The sequence below is a fragment of the Sycon ciliatum genome, chromosome 10 (genome assembly GCF_964019385.1).
Source record: "Sycon ciliatum chromosome 10, ocSycCili1.1, whole genome shotgun sequence".
In the NCBI taxonomy this organism is placed as follows: Eukaryota; Metazoa; Porifera; class Calcarea; order Leucosolenida; family Sycettidae; genus Sycon; species Sycon ciliatum.
Window position 1 is genome coordinate 1,337,235 of NC_088652.1, and position 16,229 is coordinate 1,353,463.

General features: G+C 47.3%; 2 protein-coding genes across 3 annotated transcripts in view; one reads left to right on the forward strand and one right to left on the reverse strand.

Annotated features, from left to right (window-relative positions):
- The window catches only part of LOC135825965 (mRNA turnover protein 4 homolog), a 12,145-nt gene extending 4,835 nt beyond the window's left edge, over positions 1 to 7,310 (forward strand). The window contains exons 6-9 of one of the 2 annotated variants that reach the window (XR_010555177.1): positions 1,856 to 1,961; positions 3,466 to 3,540; positions 6,041 to 6,117; positions 6,513 to 6,565. Coding sequence is in view for 1 of the 2 variants with exons in the window: in XM_065338606.1 (XP_065194678.1) it covers positions 1,885 to 1,961; positions 3,466 to 3,540; positions 6,041 to 6,117; positions 6,513 to 6,638 (355 nt within the window). In the remaining variant the exon portion in view is untranslated. Of the gene's footprint in view, positions 1 to 1,855; positions 1,962 to 3,465; positions 3,541 to 6,040; positions 6,118 to 6,512 lie in introns of both variants that reach the window. The other variant, XM_065338606.1, reaches the window with a different exon arrangement.
- LOC135825908 (fibrillin-1-like) overlaps positions 1 to 16,229 on the reverse strand; it is a 289,285-nt gene that overhangs the window by 158,407 nt on the left and 114,649 nt on the right. The window lies entirely within an intron of this gene.

Sequence of the window (16,229 nt, forward strand, 5' to 3'; positions counted from 1 at the left end):
AATTCATCGCGCTCCGCACTATTTCGCCCCAGAGCGCATTTCGTTTTCTGGAGTTCGTGCCGTCCCACATCGTTCGAGTGGGCTTTTATCAAGACTGAAAGCTCGGGAATAAGAACCCTGGTATCTCTCCTGAATACGAAATGCTGAAGTTGACGATGGCAAGAACAAAGTGGTCTCAAATTCCTAAAATGCGCTACTTGTGGCGCATGTTGCTGCGAAGGTTGCAGGTCTGAAAACACCGACAAAATCAGCGAAGCGCTTGCCAAGGAAAGAAGGTGCGGAAGTGCTTACCCTATCCCGCTGGAAGGTCGTTACAGTGTACTTGAAAAACGCTAGCTTGCCTTCATCACCTGCCACCTGGAGGCATGAATCGCTTGAAAACGAAGTTTCTTGACCTGAATTTGAACGCGCGTCTTCTTCAGCGTATTGTTGAGTGCTGAAGGGTCTGCCTCAAAGTCTGATTAAGACGTCGACCTTAGCTGCAAGTGCAGCGAAGCCGGAGGCCACAAACTAAAGCTTGGTTCGTCGACAATGCTCTGCCTCAATTTCTGGCTGATTTCTTTGCCCTTCGAGTGGACAAAATAAATTCGAATATCTCTCTGGGAAGCGACAATTTTAATGACGCGGAGGAAGTACTTGCTATCGTAGTCAACTCGTCCACAATAGTGTCATGCATAAGGAGTATCGTTAGATATTGGCGTCCGGTTTTGTGCACTTCGTTTTCGCAAAGCTTCCCCTTTCTTTACTACCAGTGGTCATGTAGTAAATACTCTGCACCAGCTCAGGTGAAATGTATGCCGAATTGTTGCAGTGAAACCTGTCTAAGGCCACCCCTCAAAGGACCTTCGAAATGGCTGTACAGGTGGTCTCCTTATCCAGGGTCATTTCTCTGGAGATAGCATGCCTTGGTCCTGGTTGTAGTGGGCCCCTTATCCATGGTCATTTCTCTGGAGATAGCATGCCTTGGTCCTGGTTGTAGTGGGCCCCTTATCCATGGTCATTTCTCTGGAGATAGCATGCCTTGGTCCTGGTTGTAGTGGGCCCCTTATCCATGGTCATTTCTCTGGAGATAGCATGCCTTGGTCCTGATTGTAGTGGGCCCCTTATCCATGGTCATTTCTCTGGAGATAGCATGCCTTGGTCCTGGTTGTAGTGGGCCCCTTATCCATGGTCATTTCTCTGGAGATAGCATGCCTTGGTCCTGGTTGTAGTGGGCCCCTTATCCATGGTCATTTCTCTGGAGATAGCATGCCTTGGTCCTGGTTGTAGTGGGCCCCTTATCCATGGTCATTTCTCTGGAGATAGCATGCCTTGGTCCTGGTTGTAGTGGTCCCCTGGGATAGGTGGTCCCCTGGGACAGGTGATCCCCTGGGACAGGTGGTCCCCTGGGACAGGTGGTCCCCTGGGACAGGTGGTCCCCTGGGACAGGTGGTCCCCTGGGACAGGTGGTCCCCTGGGACAGGTGGTCACCTTGACAGGTTCTACGGGATGTACTGTACATTGCAAACCTACTTGGTTGCTAGATTCTCACAGGAGGAAGCCCCTGGAACACCTGCTATATTTGTTCTCTTTTTGTGTTGCTACTGGAGTAAATCTGCCTGACGAATGGCTGTCCGGAAGTCAGGCCAAGGCCAGGCTGGTCAGTACGCGGCTGAGAGGGACTGAGGTGTGTCTGTGCGCTTGTCTGCATGAGTGTGTGTGTGTGTGTGTGTGTGTGTGTGTGTGTGTGTGTGTGTGTGTGTGTGTGTGTGTGTGTGTGTGTGTGTGTGTGTGTGTGTGCGTATATGTGTGTGTGTGTCTGCATGTGTATGGGTATGTGTGTGTGTGTGTCTGCTTGCGCGTGTGCATGTGTAAGTGCTATGCCCGACTCTGTGTGTTGTAAAGGTTCTTTCAGACGTTCAGCGGCAGAAGTGAAGCCAAGCCAGGCTTTGTGGCTACAGAAACGGTGGAGTTGTGTGAAGGTGGGTAGTTTTGATAGGGCCTGGTAGAGAGAGAGAGAGACAGACAGACAGACACACACACACCTTGAACCTTGAAACTGCCACCTAAAGGTGATGCAGTGCCTCAAAGAGGCAAGGAGGGGCAGAGTTACTTCTTGCATTTGTGTTGAGCCAGGTACTGGAGACGTGTGAACTTCCGAGAGCAGGTCGGGCATGGGATGGTGCGGCGCTCGGAGCCAGAGCTGCATGTTCTGCGGTTGCAGTTGTGCCGGCGGTGCCCAGCTTTGCTCCGGAAACAGCGGTCACAGGTGTGGCAGTGGTACTGACATTGGCTGCAATCAGGTGGGCGAGGTGCAACTATCTCTGGAACTGGAGCGTTGCCAAGGCTGGGAGAGCAGCTGTGCACAGCAAATCCACCTCGGCTAGCAAACCAACGATGGCACGGTTCGCACAACACAGCACCGGCCTGTTCATGGATCGGCTTCAGTCGCTCTTCCCTGCATTTGTGTCGCCGAAGTCCGCTTTCACTGGCGAAGAGTCGCTCACAGATCGCACAACACACTGACTTGGCTGTCAGACCTTGACCTTGATCTTGCCCATTGCGTACGCAATGATAGCGAATGTCGGAAAGTTCAAGTGAGAACACGAGCGCAGAACTTGGCATGTCGTTTCAGGTCTCCTGGTCGACGAAATGGGCGTCCACAGACACATAGAAGAGGATCAGGAGCGGGCCGTGGCGGTGGGGTGCTACTCGCAACTCGTCTCCAGCCGGGACGATCTTGGCAACTCTCAAGCCAGGTGGTCACGCCGAGGTCCGCCAGGTCAGTCGACACCACATCTCGCCACCTCTTCTTCGGGCCGTGACGAGGACGGGAGGCAGGCAGCTCGCCGAACAGCAATTGCTTCGGTGCGCGTGAGTCGTCCATCCTGCCGACGTGACCCAGCCAACGAAGCCGGTGGCGACGGATGATGCGGGTGACACACACACACACACACACACACACACACACACACACACACACACACACAAACACACACACACACACCATGACAAACAGCTGCTGTTAAACGGCTAAGCTGCCCTCATGAGGAGGGGAACAAAGGGTTAGCATCACGGCGTCGCGGCAGAACATCCGGCCTCATGCCGCTGCAGATCCTGCTCTCTGCGATATCTCTCGCCGCACGCACAGCAGAACTTGAACTCAAGACGCTCCCTCGCAGTTGGTTGCTTGCCACGCTCGCAATTGTGCCGTTTAAATCTCACACACACACACACATATACACATACACGCACACACACACACACACACACACACACACACACACACACACACACACACACACACACAAATAACACACACACACAAATAACACACACACACAAACACACACACACACACACACATAGAGGGATTTGTTTGCAACTGAGGTGCATGATTCAAACGATCCTTCCGAATTGTTTATCGTATGATAATGACACGTGTCTTGTTGTGTGTTGTGTTGTGTTTGTGTTGTCGGTGTGTAGGACCTCTTGATCAGTTCAGTCACTCCATGGAACCACAGTTCAGACAGCTGGGTCTACCCACAGCACTCAAGAAAGGTACAGAGCTGTCCTGGATAGCACCCAGTGACCCAGTGACCCCCTTCACTTTGTCTGCAAGTGATGCATGACTGTACTATCCCCTGCTCTAGACATAGCCCCATTTGGCTAGCAATCCTGCTAGCAAAATCTCGAAGAATTCTGACAAGAGAATTTGCTGGCAAAACGGAGCAAAATATCGGTATGTTCGCTGAAAATTGGGAGATTTCACACTTATACGGTGCACATAGTCACATTTTCGCGCGCATTGTTGCCAACACATTACTCACTTTTTCTCCTTTTTGCCAACGCGTGACCCACGTTCGTTCAGTTTCCCCAACCGTGACACAAATTTGGCCTCAAATTGTAGCAAAATATCGACTGGCCTGGCAACATTTTGTGCCGAAATATCGACGATGAGCCAACAAAATGTTGCGTCAAAAAATCGAAGCTTCACTGGCAAAATTGTACTTTGCCTACTCCACTGTGTTGGTTGGTGGGGTTGGTCAAAGACCATGATTGAGATACGAGAGGTACCTGGTTCAAGTCCTGCCTGGGAGCGGTTTTTCCAGCCGTGCTCCTACCCACAGTCAACTGGGAACTTGTGGCCAGGCACCAGGGGTACATGGATGCGGCTAATGGGGTCGTTTTCGGCACTTGTGCCAGTGGTTGTGAGACTTACCCACTCACCCCCACCGTTAGGCGCTGCATCTGCCGCAAGGGTTTATCGGGTGTTAGCGGCTGTCGTGAGTTTTCTTCAGGAACAGACACGATAATTTACTTTTTTACTCCACTGTGCAGCCTTTTTATAAGCTACTTCCTCTGTTAAGCAAAACTTCGTTGCGTTTTTACAGTTCAGTCCAATCATTCTATGGCTACGAAGACGCTTTGCAAAGTGGAAAACAAGCCGGCATATGAAAGATATTTATTTACAGATGTCGCACAGCTCGTTTCAAAGCAGTCCAGCTTCACACTTCGTCTGAATCTGATGACGACTCACTCCCTGATGACATCGAGTCTGCATCCTCGCTGACTGTCGCCGCCAGCGCTGCCAGCTTTTGTTCCGCAGCCTTTATAAGTTTCCAAGACATGATTATTTTGATCGTGGAGATCGTCAAGTTCTTTGCTCGAACTGTGAGCTTCACGACCTCCACGGTGGCGCTGGTAGTTGTGGCCACTCTCCAGAACGCCATGGAAGGAGCCATACAGACTCAAACAAACGCTCCCCATCTTCGCAGCGGTGTAGTCGTGCCAGCACGTTTCCACACCCTGCAGAAGCTCCTTTCTGGTTTCCTTCGCCACGAGTGACACGTCTGTCTACAGGCTGTGGAAGAACGCCAAGTCGTCGACGTTGAGATCAGGATTTTGCGCCGACTGAACGACAACCTGAATGTCGAACGCTTTTGATTTCCCCTGCGCTGCAAACAGAAGTGCATTGATTTTGGTTGTGTGCGGATGCGCACCATCAACTCGTGCTAGTACAGCAGTACCTGAGCGCTGGCCGGCTCCTGGACACTTCTTAGAGCCACGCGGCCTTTCAAACCGTTTCTCATTTTCGCACTTTGGTGTCATGCGCGCGCGCCTGGGGTTGTGTTCTGGTGACATCCTGTCGAGAAACGGTTCTGCTTCGCCGATGTTTTCAAAGGACTCCACGCTTTTCGGAGGTTCAAAAGCCTGTCAGAACAATGGACGACAACTCAGCTACCCTATGTAGGGTATAGATCACTGACATGTTTGTCTAATGCCGACAGAAATATCATGACAAGAACACTAAAAACGGAACGAAAGTTTTGCTTAGCGGAGGAAGTATTTGTGCAGAGTGGTGTCCACATCAGTTTGTCACTTGACTAGATTTGTGTAGAAAGTGATCATGTCATGTGAAAAGTGTAACCAACATGGCTGACATCATGTGACCCATGGATGGCGGGGTTGAGTGGAGTTGCAACAAACATGGCTGACCCGTATGGTCATGTGTTAGACCGTAGATGTAGATGTGAAACTACTGTATTGGGTGGTGATCTCTAACACCCAGCTCTATGCATGCACATGGCTGCTGCTGCTGCCTGATGGTTGATTCTTACATGGCACATGACCATTGCCTATGTTAGGGCCAATAGGCGACCTCCCCACCGCTGCCACGATCAGGCCATTATACCTGATTGACGTTATTTTGGGGGGAAAATCAACCTTCAGTCTTTGACCTCTCCTTATACCTATGTTGAAAGATATCGAATCAAGCACACTCTATGCCACATGTAGCGCTCTGTCTGTCAAATACGGCCCTCGGTAGGCGAGGGCAAGATTGAGCCATCATGATCTCTCAAGCGTGCTTGATTACATACTTACGTATAGGTGTGGAGCTCAGAGCGACAGCAAGGCTGCAGTTTCGTGACTCTTCTCTTGTGTGTAACATTACAATGCTTGCATGGCATCTTTCGTTTTGTGTTCAAACCTTGTGTGTGTGTGTGTGTCTGTGTGTGTGTGCGTGTGTGTCTGTGTGTGTGTGTGCGTGCGTGTACAGGAGTGATAACCCTGCTCTCTGAGTACACGATATGCAAGAAAGGCGACACGCTCACACCGGAGCAGGGCCGTATCTTGGTAAGAAATGCAAGCTTCTCTCTCTTCCCTGCCCCTCTCTCCTCCTCTGTCCTTTCCCCTGCCCTTCCCCAGCTCTCCCACCCGCCCCCATCGTGGCAGGTGACCCAGTGACATAGTCGTAACCGTGGTTACTACGAGTATTCCTGTGGATGTTGTAACTAATTTGTAAGAATCATCAGGTCTGATGTGTGTAACTAACTTGTAACAATCAACAGACAGCAGGTCTGATGTGCCGTATCTAGATGATGATACTACTTGAGTTCTCTTATCCGTATACTGATCATTTTTTCCCGTTTGTTTGTGTATGTTGTGTGTGTGTGTGTGTGTGCGTGTGTGTGTGTGCGCGCGTGTGTGTGTTCGCGTTTATGTGTGCGTGTGTTTCTTGTTGTGACCAGAAACTCTTTGGCCACCAGATGGCCATGTTCAAAGTCAACTTGCTGTGCGTCTGGGCATCGTCCGGCACCTTTGAGCAGCTTTCCGACGCCGTAGCAGAGGGAGCGGACGATGACGCGGACGGATAGAGAGAGAAAACACTGTAGCCACTTCATCTTGCTCACGAAATCATACACCACCACACAAACGGGCCCTTCGGCTATTATACTTTGGGTGGTGATGTATGATATTGATAATCTATTGATACCATATCCAAGTCTGACTCTCACCGTGAGATCCTGGCTACAATATTACCTGGTACATGACGTATTCAGACACTGACATAAGCATCTTTTTGGAACAACACGTGTGCCTATCTGCTAGTGTAATGTGACACACATGCACAATCAGTCATAGCTAATTTTTATTCTGTAGTGCGCGGACAAGGAGTGATTTTCCGTACGAATACAGAAAATATGGAGGGCATACAGAAGTTGCTATGTCCTGGCCCTCATACAGCATTGGGGAGGCACTGAATCACTTTTGCAAAAAGGACTTGCCGAAAGTGGCACAACAAATTTTCAATTCCCAGAAAAGGGGCTTTCCAGCCGAGTTTATCTTTTAATTACAGTCAAATCTGTCATAAGCGACCGCCCCTTGGTGCAAGAAAAAGCGGTCTCTTACGGCAGATGTATGGTAAATCCGGCATACCGGGCATGCATATATGCTTCCATGTACTCAAATCAATGAGAATAATGTGATTTTTAATATCATTTTATTGGATACATACATCCTGTACACACACCTTGTACACACTCTCTCTAACGGTCTCTAGGCTACCCTGCAATTGATATACATTAGCTCAAATTTTCGGTTTTTATTGGATATTCAATAGAATATAGGGGTGCCAAGGCCAGTCGATCGCACTTGCAAGACAGCGCATTTTCACACCTTGCAGTTGACAGCGCACCGGCAAGTACAGTTTCGCACCTGACCGAACGTGGGTCGCGGTCGCTTAAAGGGGAAGTTAAGGCAAAAATCAAAATTTCACCAGTTGTAGTCTTCGGGGTGCTGAGTCGAATGGTCTTGGCCCGAGAAAGCTGAGACGCTCCCTTCCTACTTGAATCCCAATCGAACTCGCGCACTTCCACCGAAACTGGGTGACTGCGCCCTACTAGATGGGGATTTGTATGCAAAATGTCACTAAAAGCGCCATTTCGTTCTTATAAAAGCACGGATGACCGCGATTGGCCCATATGTTGCAGTCTTTTGGACGCTGAGTCGACTGGTTTTGGTCCGAAAAGGCTGCGATGCAGCCTTCCTCCTTTATTCCCAATCGAACATGGTTGAACAAGCGGTCACGTGCTCCTGCGTGCCCATTAGGCCTAGCCCAAATTTGCTCGGGGCGCTTCGATATTTTGCCGGCAAATTTTGCCCAAGCACTTTCCATATTTTGCTTGGCATTGCCTTTCGTTTCCGATATTTTGCTCCATTTTGCTCCTGCTTTGTGGCAAAAATAGCTTCGAATGAGCCGTCTACTTTGGTAAAAGTGGATGGTGACTCTGATGAGGAAAGCAAAACTGAAAATGGTGTCAGTATTTCGGATTTTGTAGCATGATTTCAAATTTATGTACCCCTGACATGTCGACAACCTGCACGAGCTATTTCAGCACGACGTTGGCCCAATGAAACCAAAGAAATTAGAATAAAATTGCCAAAACACACCCGGATCCTCTGTAAATTTCGATATTTAGCTCGGAATTTGCTGGCAATTTCTTTTCGTGGGAAATTTCGATATTTTGCTGGAAGAATTGCCAGCAAATTTGGGCTAGGCCTAGTGCCCATTGCTGCCCAAGTCACCTGGTCACCAGGTCACAGCACCAGCATGCTAGCAGGCGACAACTTTCACACCAAGGTTCAACTCGAGTGACAGGACTGCACCCAAAAAAGGTCAAACAGGCTAGTAAGTTGTACCCTGCAGGCACGGTGACCAGGTGACATGAAAAGCTGCAAAAATATGACATGAATAGCTGCAAATTCTCTAAAAACAGAGAGTAGCTGCAAATTCTCTGAAAATTGTGTCCCGATCTGACCAGCCGTTCAAGAGTTAGGCTTTCACTTTCAGACAGTGATGTGTATTTAGGACCTAGCATTTGCTTTGTTCATATTGTAGTTATAATATGATTCTTAAAAATAGGTATGTGTATGGGATTGAGCAATTTGAGGCCTTTGGCCTCTGGTTGGTGGATCTGATCTATCCTTCCCACCGTTTAGGGCCGGGTTCCACTGCGGCTCCGCTGCTCCGCGGCACTTGGCTGCATGCAGCGGAGCAGCGCGGCTCCAATGTCACTCGCCATTCGCGGTACCGCGGTCGTGGTCCACACTTTTTGATGACGTTTCACCTGCCTGCGAGCGCGAAATCAAACAAATCCTCGTGTTCTGGCCTGAGCAACGAATTAAAATTTGAATTTTAAAATTCTGGCGTACAAAACAATGCAAAGTACGGGAAACAGGTCGAGCCGCGACCGCGGCTCGCAGTTTTTGGTCAAGAATCGTAGCAAAAGCTCGCGGTGAGCCGCGGACTCGCTGCTCCAGCTCGAGCCGCGGTCACTATGGTAATAGAGAGGTTAAGTTACACGTTTTTTGCCCTTTTCAAAACGCGGTGCAAATCTCACGTTACGTGTAATTTTTAGAGGTTAAGTTACACGTGTGACGTGACGTGAAATTTTGCCTGGCAGGATTCGGGTTTAGTTCGCACAAATATCAAATCTTCCCACAAACTCGATAAATCTCGATAAAATTCCGGAAACTCACACAACTTCGGTCGGGATAACCAAGCAAAACTTCCAAAAACTCACGTCATGAACTTACGTGCGGGACAGTCAACTCACGTAAAACACGTCAAATTTTACGTGAGTTTTTTCACTTTTGACGTAAAAGTTCACGGACGTAAGACTTTTACGTGAAACTTAACCTCTCTAATGATGACGTTTCAAGCCGCGAAAGACGAGCAGCGGAGCCGCAGTGGAACCCGGCCCTTAGGGCCAGGTTCCACTGCGGCTCCGCTGCTCCGCTGCTCGTCTTTCGCGGCTTGAAACGTCATCAGCTGGAGCAGCGAGTCCGCGGCTCACCGCGAGCTTTTGCTACGATTCTTGACCAAAAACTGCGAGCCGCGGTCGCGGCTCGACCTGTTTCCCGTACTTTGCATTGTTTTGTACGCCAGAATTTTAAAATTCAAATTTTAATTCGTTGCGCAGGCCAGAACACGAGGATTTGTTTGATTTCGTGCACGCGCGCGCGCAGGCAGGTGAAACGTCATCAAAAAGTGTGGACCACGACCGCGAATGGCGAGTGACAGTGGAACCGCGCTGCTCCGCTGCATGCAGCCAAGTGCCGCGGAGCCGCAGTGGAACCCGGCCCTTAGGAGCAACATCTGATGCCTGATCATGGGGTGGTGGCGTCCCACGGAAGCGGAAAGGTGGTTCTTGACCAGGGAGTTGTACGACTCCTTGTTCTTGACCTGCCCGGTACGCGAACCCGTCGATTTATTTATTTATTAGGTATGTGTATGATGTGCTTCTGTGTCTTCTGACTGTAACTTTATTTTAACTCTGAAAGAGCAGATTTGATCCTTTATGACTCCTTCATTTTCGACACATTCTCTGTACTGGACACATTGTTGCAATTATTCTATGTAAAATAGAAGAAAAACACTAGGGAACGAGTTATGAAGCAATTATCCACGACTGCAACAAGATAATAGGCAGACAGTGCGATAACAGGGCACACAACTGACAGGCTACTGAGACATTCAGTTTTGTGCCCTGTTAGCGCACTTTCTGACTGCTTATTATCTTGTTACAGCCATGGATAGTTGCTTCATCACTCGTTCCGTAGTGTTTTTCTTCTATTTTACATTTGTATCCGAGCAATTATTGTACACTTCCTTTATATCGGATACTGAGCCAGTTATAAATGTAAGAAAGAGAAGAAATACATGAGAACGAGTTATGCAGCAACTATCCACGACTATAATATTCTTTAAATAACCGACGAGGAGACAACAGTCGTAAAATAGCAATGAAAAATATCAATTGTGCACTCATAACCATGTATAAACAATTAAAATGAAACAATTCCAGAACGTTTTCGTGTGACCATCATCAGTGGAACATCGTCACATAGTAAGAATCACTAAAACAACCAGTTAATATAGCTAGAGTAATATGAAAAGAAGCGTGAGAATGCAGCACAGCTAGCGGTTATGCATAACGCGTGTAGTGTGAACCTTTGCAGTGAGTGGTTTTGCACCGGTATCGGAATCAAAGAAAATGGTGTGTACGGCCACATTGCGTGCTACAGCCGAGGAACACGCTGACAAACCCGCTGAACGGAGAACATTTTCACTATCCCGCGAACACATGAAAGCTCGTTCAGAGCTGAAAAAGAACAATGATATCATCATCACTCGGCCAGACAAAGGTCGGGCAACAGTTATCTTAACGCGAATGGAGTATAATACAAAAATGGCTACCATACTGGACGACGGGTCTAAATTTGTGGAACTCGGTCCGGTTTCAACACATGATAAAACATTGGCTCGGGAGAAGGAAATAGTAACCTATCCGAAGAAACTCCGAGCAGCAAAAGACATAACAGAATCCGAGTTTTTCCGAATCAAGCCTATCGGTTCGGTTCGTCCGCGCATGTACGGCCTCCCCAAGATACATAAACCATCCTGCCCGCTTAGACCAATACTCTCCATGATAGGATCGCCCCAATACGCTATATCCAAGTGGCTCTGCGGCATGATACAACCGGTATTAGAGCATTATTGTAAACACAACGTTAAGGACACGTTTGAATTCGTTGAAATCCTTCGTGACAACCCTATTCCGCCTACTGCCCATATGTGCTCTTTCGATGTTGTAAGCTTGTTTACAAACGTACCACTAGACGAGACAATAGATATCTGCGCGCGAAGACTATACCACAATGATGATGACATTGATCTTCCATGGTTACCGGAGACAGCATTTCGACGTTTGATGCTGATGGTGACGAGTGGCGTAGAGTTCTCGTTTGGTGATGTTATATATAAGCAGACAGACGGTGTGGCGATGGGGTCTCCGTTGGGCCCGGTACTGGCAAATGTCTTCGTTGGATATTGCGAATCGAGAATGGACAAAATAAAGTGGCCTCAGTTGTACGTTCGATTTGTGGACGACTCATTTACCTATTTCGAAACAAGACGTGACAGTGAAGCCTTTCTAGATGAGTTGAATGATGTCCACCCTGCATTACGCTTCACATGTGAACACGAGGATTGCAACAAATTGTCGTTTTTAGATGTACTCGTGGAAAAGACATGTGAGGGTGTTGTGACATCGGTGTATCGTAAGCCTACATTCACTGGTCAGTATATTATGTACGATTCATATTGCTCTTCGCAATACAAGACCAATCTAGTCCGAAACTTAGCTGACAGGGCAAGACGCATTTGCTCCGAGAGTAAACTGCAAGCAGAACTTGATTTCCTTCGCTCTGTCTTTCTTAAGAACGGATATCCAGGATCACTGTTAGCGAAACTACTCACGAACAATGCGCCCCGTAAGGAACTGACAATCGGCCCGGCTCCTTAAATAAAGGGTGTGAATGTCCTGAACTACCGGTATACAGTCGTCCCGCTCTAATCGGCACCTTTTGCAACGGCATTTTCTGCTGGATAAACAAGGGTGCTGGATTATCAAATCCTGCCCTCCAACCCGACCCACATGCTAACGTACATGCTTGTGTCGTACGTCAAAAACGTAGTGATTTTCTGTGTCAATCCAAGTACATACAGTGCTTTGTGGAATGCATGTCTTTAACTTACACTTGCCGGAAATATCCTATGCACGTGAATAGGATATTCCCAAGTGCATGTTGCATGTGTTGTGCATATTACAATGGTCCCTGACAGTATGCGATGTACAATTGCTGGGTTAGAAAATCGAATTATGCACAGTTTGAGTGATTTGTTGCAGAAAATCGCTGCTGGAGGCGGAATTCAAGTGCCGGATTAAAGCGTAGAACATGAACTGAAAAAATCCGTTTTGCCAGAAAGTGTGCTGGTTTGCAAGGGTGCTGGATAAACAAGTGCCCGATTAGAGAGGGACGACTGTATAACAATGGCGTGAACAAGCACACATGACAACAGGACAGGACAGTGGCAACAAGAACAATGATCATCATCCAATTTTTCACGTTGTCAATTGTCAAGCAACACCTAACCACGATCACGGTTCCCCTTAGGATGGTGTCTGGAGATGTGGATTGCCTCCCTTATCCGGCGGTTTACGTATGACACTTCCGTTGCGAGTATGGATGGTGATGTGAAGGGAATGAATGGCGCTGTAGATGGATGTTGTAGTGGTTGGTGCAATGCGCAGGGCTCTCCCCAGGGCTTCTGCGGTACACAGGCTCTCGCTTCTCGGTAATGTTTCTGGACTCGCTCCCTTACACACTCCGTCTCTCCCACATACTCCTCTCCACACAGTAATTCTTGTGTCGGGAGAAGTCATTCGGACAGCGAAAGTCACAGCCGCAGACACACACAAAGCAGGTAGCGTGATTACAAAGCTATGCATGTGTTGCCGACAAAGTTACGAAGGTAGAACTTGTTCTCATGACGACACTTGGACACCAGCTCTGACCTCTTGTAGAGGGAGCGGGTCCCAGGCAATCTCTAGCTTTCTGGCCAGACACAGACACAGCCAAGATGTTAGAGTATGGTGCAGCTCCACTAGCTCCACTAAGTTCTTCACGTAGGCGTACAACATACATGACTTGAGGAGTTCTTCACGTAGGTGTACTGCATGGATGGCTTGATAAGTGCTGACGGTGATTCACATCCAGAAATCAAATCCAGATCTCCATAATCTCCATACTTCAGCTAGCCATGTACTGAAGTACTAGCTGTACGTATCTAATATTGACTGAGTACGAGGTCAATATAGGAAATAAAAGCCGAGTAAAAGACCGAGGCGAAGCCGAGGTCTTTTACGAGGTTTTTATTTCCTATACTGACCAAGTACGAAGTCAATATTAGATTTATCACGACAAACAGTCCGTATTTCAAATTCCAGGACGATAACCTCATGAATCCCGGTTTTATGATTGCACAACCGTTGCACCACCACCTACTCATGCAGTGACAATGCTGCACTAGGCACCGTTCAACTGCGCAACCCCTAAGCAGTCAAATATAAGCAGTCAATATAGCCCTAAGGAGTGAAATATGCAGGAATATTTGACTGCTTAGGTATGACAAAAATCTATGTGAGTCAATACTAAGGGAGTGATAAAGGTTAATATCTCACAAATTATGCTAAATGTCTCGGCCATCTGTATTGACTCTCTATTGTATAAGCGATACGAACGCTGTCGATGATTTGCATCTACAAACCAAATCGAGATGTCCATCAATGTTCAGGTAGCCATGTACTGAAGTACCAACTGTATAGGTTCTCACAAATAATGCTAAATGTCTACAAGCCAAGTGCCAGCAGTACAGCTACTGAAAAATTGTATAAAGGTCTGAGAGGAAAGCCATAAAATAAAAATTCTCATAGACTCTCATTTATAATAATTATCCCGGCCATCGCGAGTGATTCTCTACAAAGGCAATGGAAAGCAACAGTCACAAACTCTCATAAATACCTCGGCCATCGCGAGCGATTCTCTACAAAGGCAATGGAAAGCAACAGTCACAAAAGTCTTCGAATAGTTTCTAGTACTGGAGCAGTCAAGGATGTACAGACTGGAGCCTGGAACCGTTTTCGCGGATGATCCCACAGTGCAGTAGACAGTGGTCGCAGTTGCCTGGAACCGTTTTCGCGGATGGTCCTACACCGTCACACCAGAAAATTAATCCCCGAAACCGTTTTCGCGGCTAGCCCGGCTAGTCACACATCAGAAATTAGTGGGCTGTGGATTCCAGGGGGAAACCGGTGTATGCCTGGAACCATTTTCGCGGAGGAACCGTTTTCGCGTTTACACCGGCCCACCTCAGAACCCGCCAGCAACACCAAGTGAAACACTCCCATGCCTTCCAATTGTCAACCCCCCTCCAAGCAACAAGTTGTAATATCCTACACAGATCCTTCCCATTTGGCCTACTCTCCAAATGGAAACCTCTACCCTCTGCCATCCTGAATACTCCCACATCCTGAATACTCCCACATCCAAGGCAGCACTGCAGCAGACTATTATTATTATTATTATTAAATTTTTGATAGGGCAATTTCCACAGGCCTAAGGCTAGCAAAGCAATACTAGCTGATAGCCTTCTAAAACTCTTTCTTTCTTTTTCAACCCCCCCCCCCCCCCTTCCCCCATCCCTAGGTGTGCGTAGTTTGCAGGGATACTGAGACATTTGGTCGGTGTTTACAACGCCCCACCAACACAGCTGCGCTAGTGGCTAGTCAGACAAGACTCAATAGTTGTTTGTTATGTCAACCATTAACTTCTACTGTAAAAGCCATATATATAACGAAGTGCTAACTCTAACGAGTTAACGAGGAGAAATCTGTTGTTAAAATATAAATCGCTCTACAGAAATCGATAGATGTACTGTCCTATTGAGCGTTCACATTGAGTGAGAATCGTTACCTTTGGTACACGTAAACCAGTCAATTTGGGGAAATCGTTATTATTGGCTATTTATTTATTGGCTTTTTATTGGCTTTTACAGTATGTTCTAGTCGTAACTTCGTCCTCCATGCAACTTTGTCATATTTCTTGCTATTAATTTTGCCTTGAGCCGGGCTTGGTTCTTTGTGATAAAAAAAATAGTGCCAGGCTGCCTAATAGAATGCAGAATGCCGCTGAGAACGCAGGCAAGCAGAGTGGGATGGTCTAAGACCAAGGTTGAGAAATAGAGTGTGTTGGCGTCCTCACGGATGTGGAAAACCCGGCCTGCAGCGGAGTCTCACGCAAAAACGTGAATTTGTTCAAAAGAAAAGCGAACTTCTGTTTGTGAAAGTAGTCTTTTGGTAATAGACACGGTAAAATTTTCGGCAGCTATTTAATTTCGGCTATATTCGGCACCGACCCAAAACGCCTAAATTAAAAACGCCGATGACGTTTTTCACAGCATCTGTCGCACTATACCTTGCCCTCTACCCCATGTCGAAAATAAATCGCCGCCGAAATGCCGGTCAAAAATCGTGAAGTGCTGAAATTTTGCAGCGCTGAAATTTTGTATATTTATTTACAGTAGTTTACCATTTTGATGCTCAGCCTGAACGTTTCAACTAAGATGTACTATTCAGCCTGAACGTTTCAACTAAGATGTACTATTCAGCCTGAACGTTTCAACTATGATGTACTATTCAGCCTGAACGTTTCAACTAAGATGTACTATTCAGCCTGAATGTTTCAACTAAGATGTACTATTCAGCCTGAACGTTTCAACTAAGATGTACTATTCAGCCTGAACGTTTCAACTAAGATGTACTATTCAGCCTGAACGTTTCAACTAAGATGTACTATTCAGCCTGAACGTTTCAACTAAGATGTACTATTCAGCCTGAACGTTTCAACTAAGATGTACTATTCAGCCTGAACGTTTCAACTAAGATGTACTATTCAGCCTGAACGTTTCAACTAAGATGTACTATTCAGCATGAATGTTTCAACTAAGATGTACTATTCAGCCTGAACGTTTCAACTAAGATGTACTATTCAGCCTGAACGTT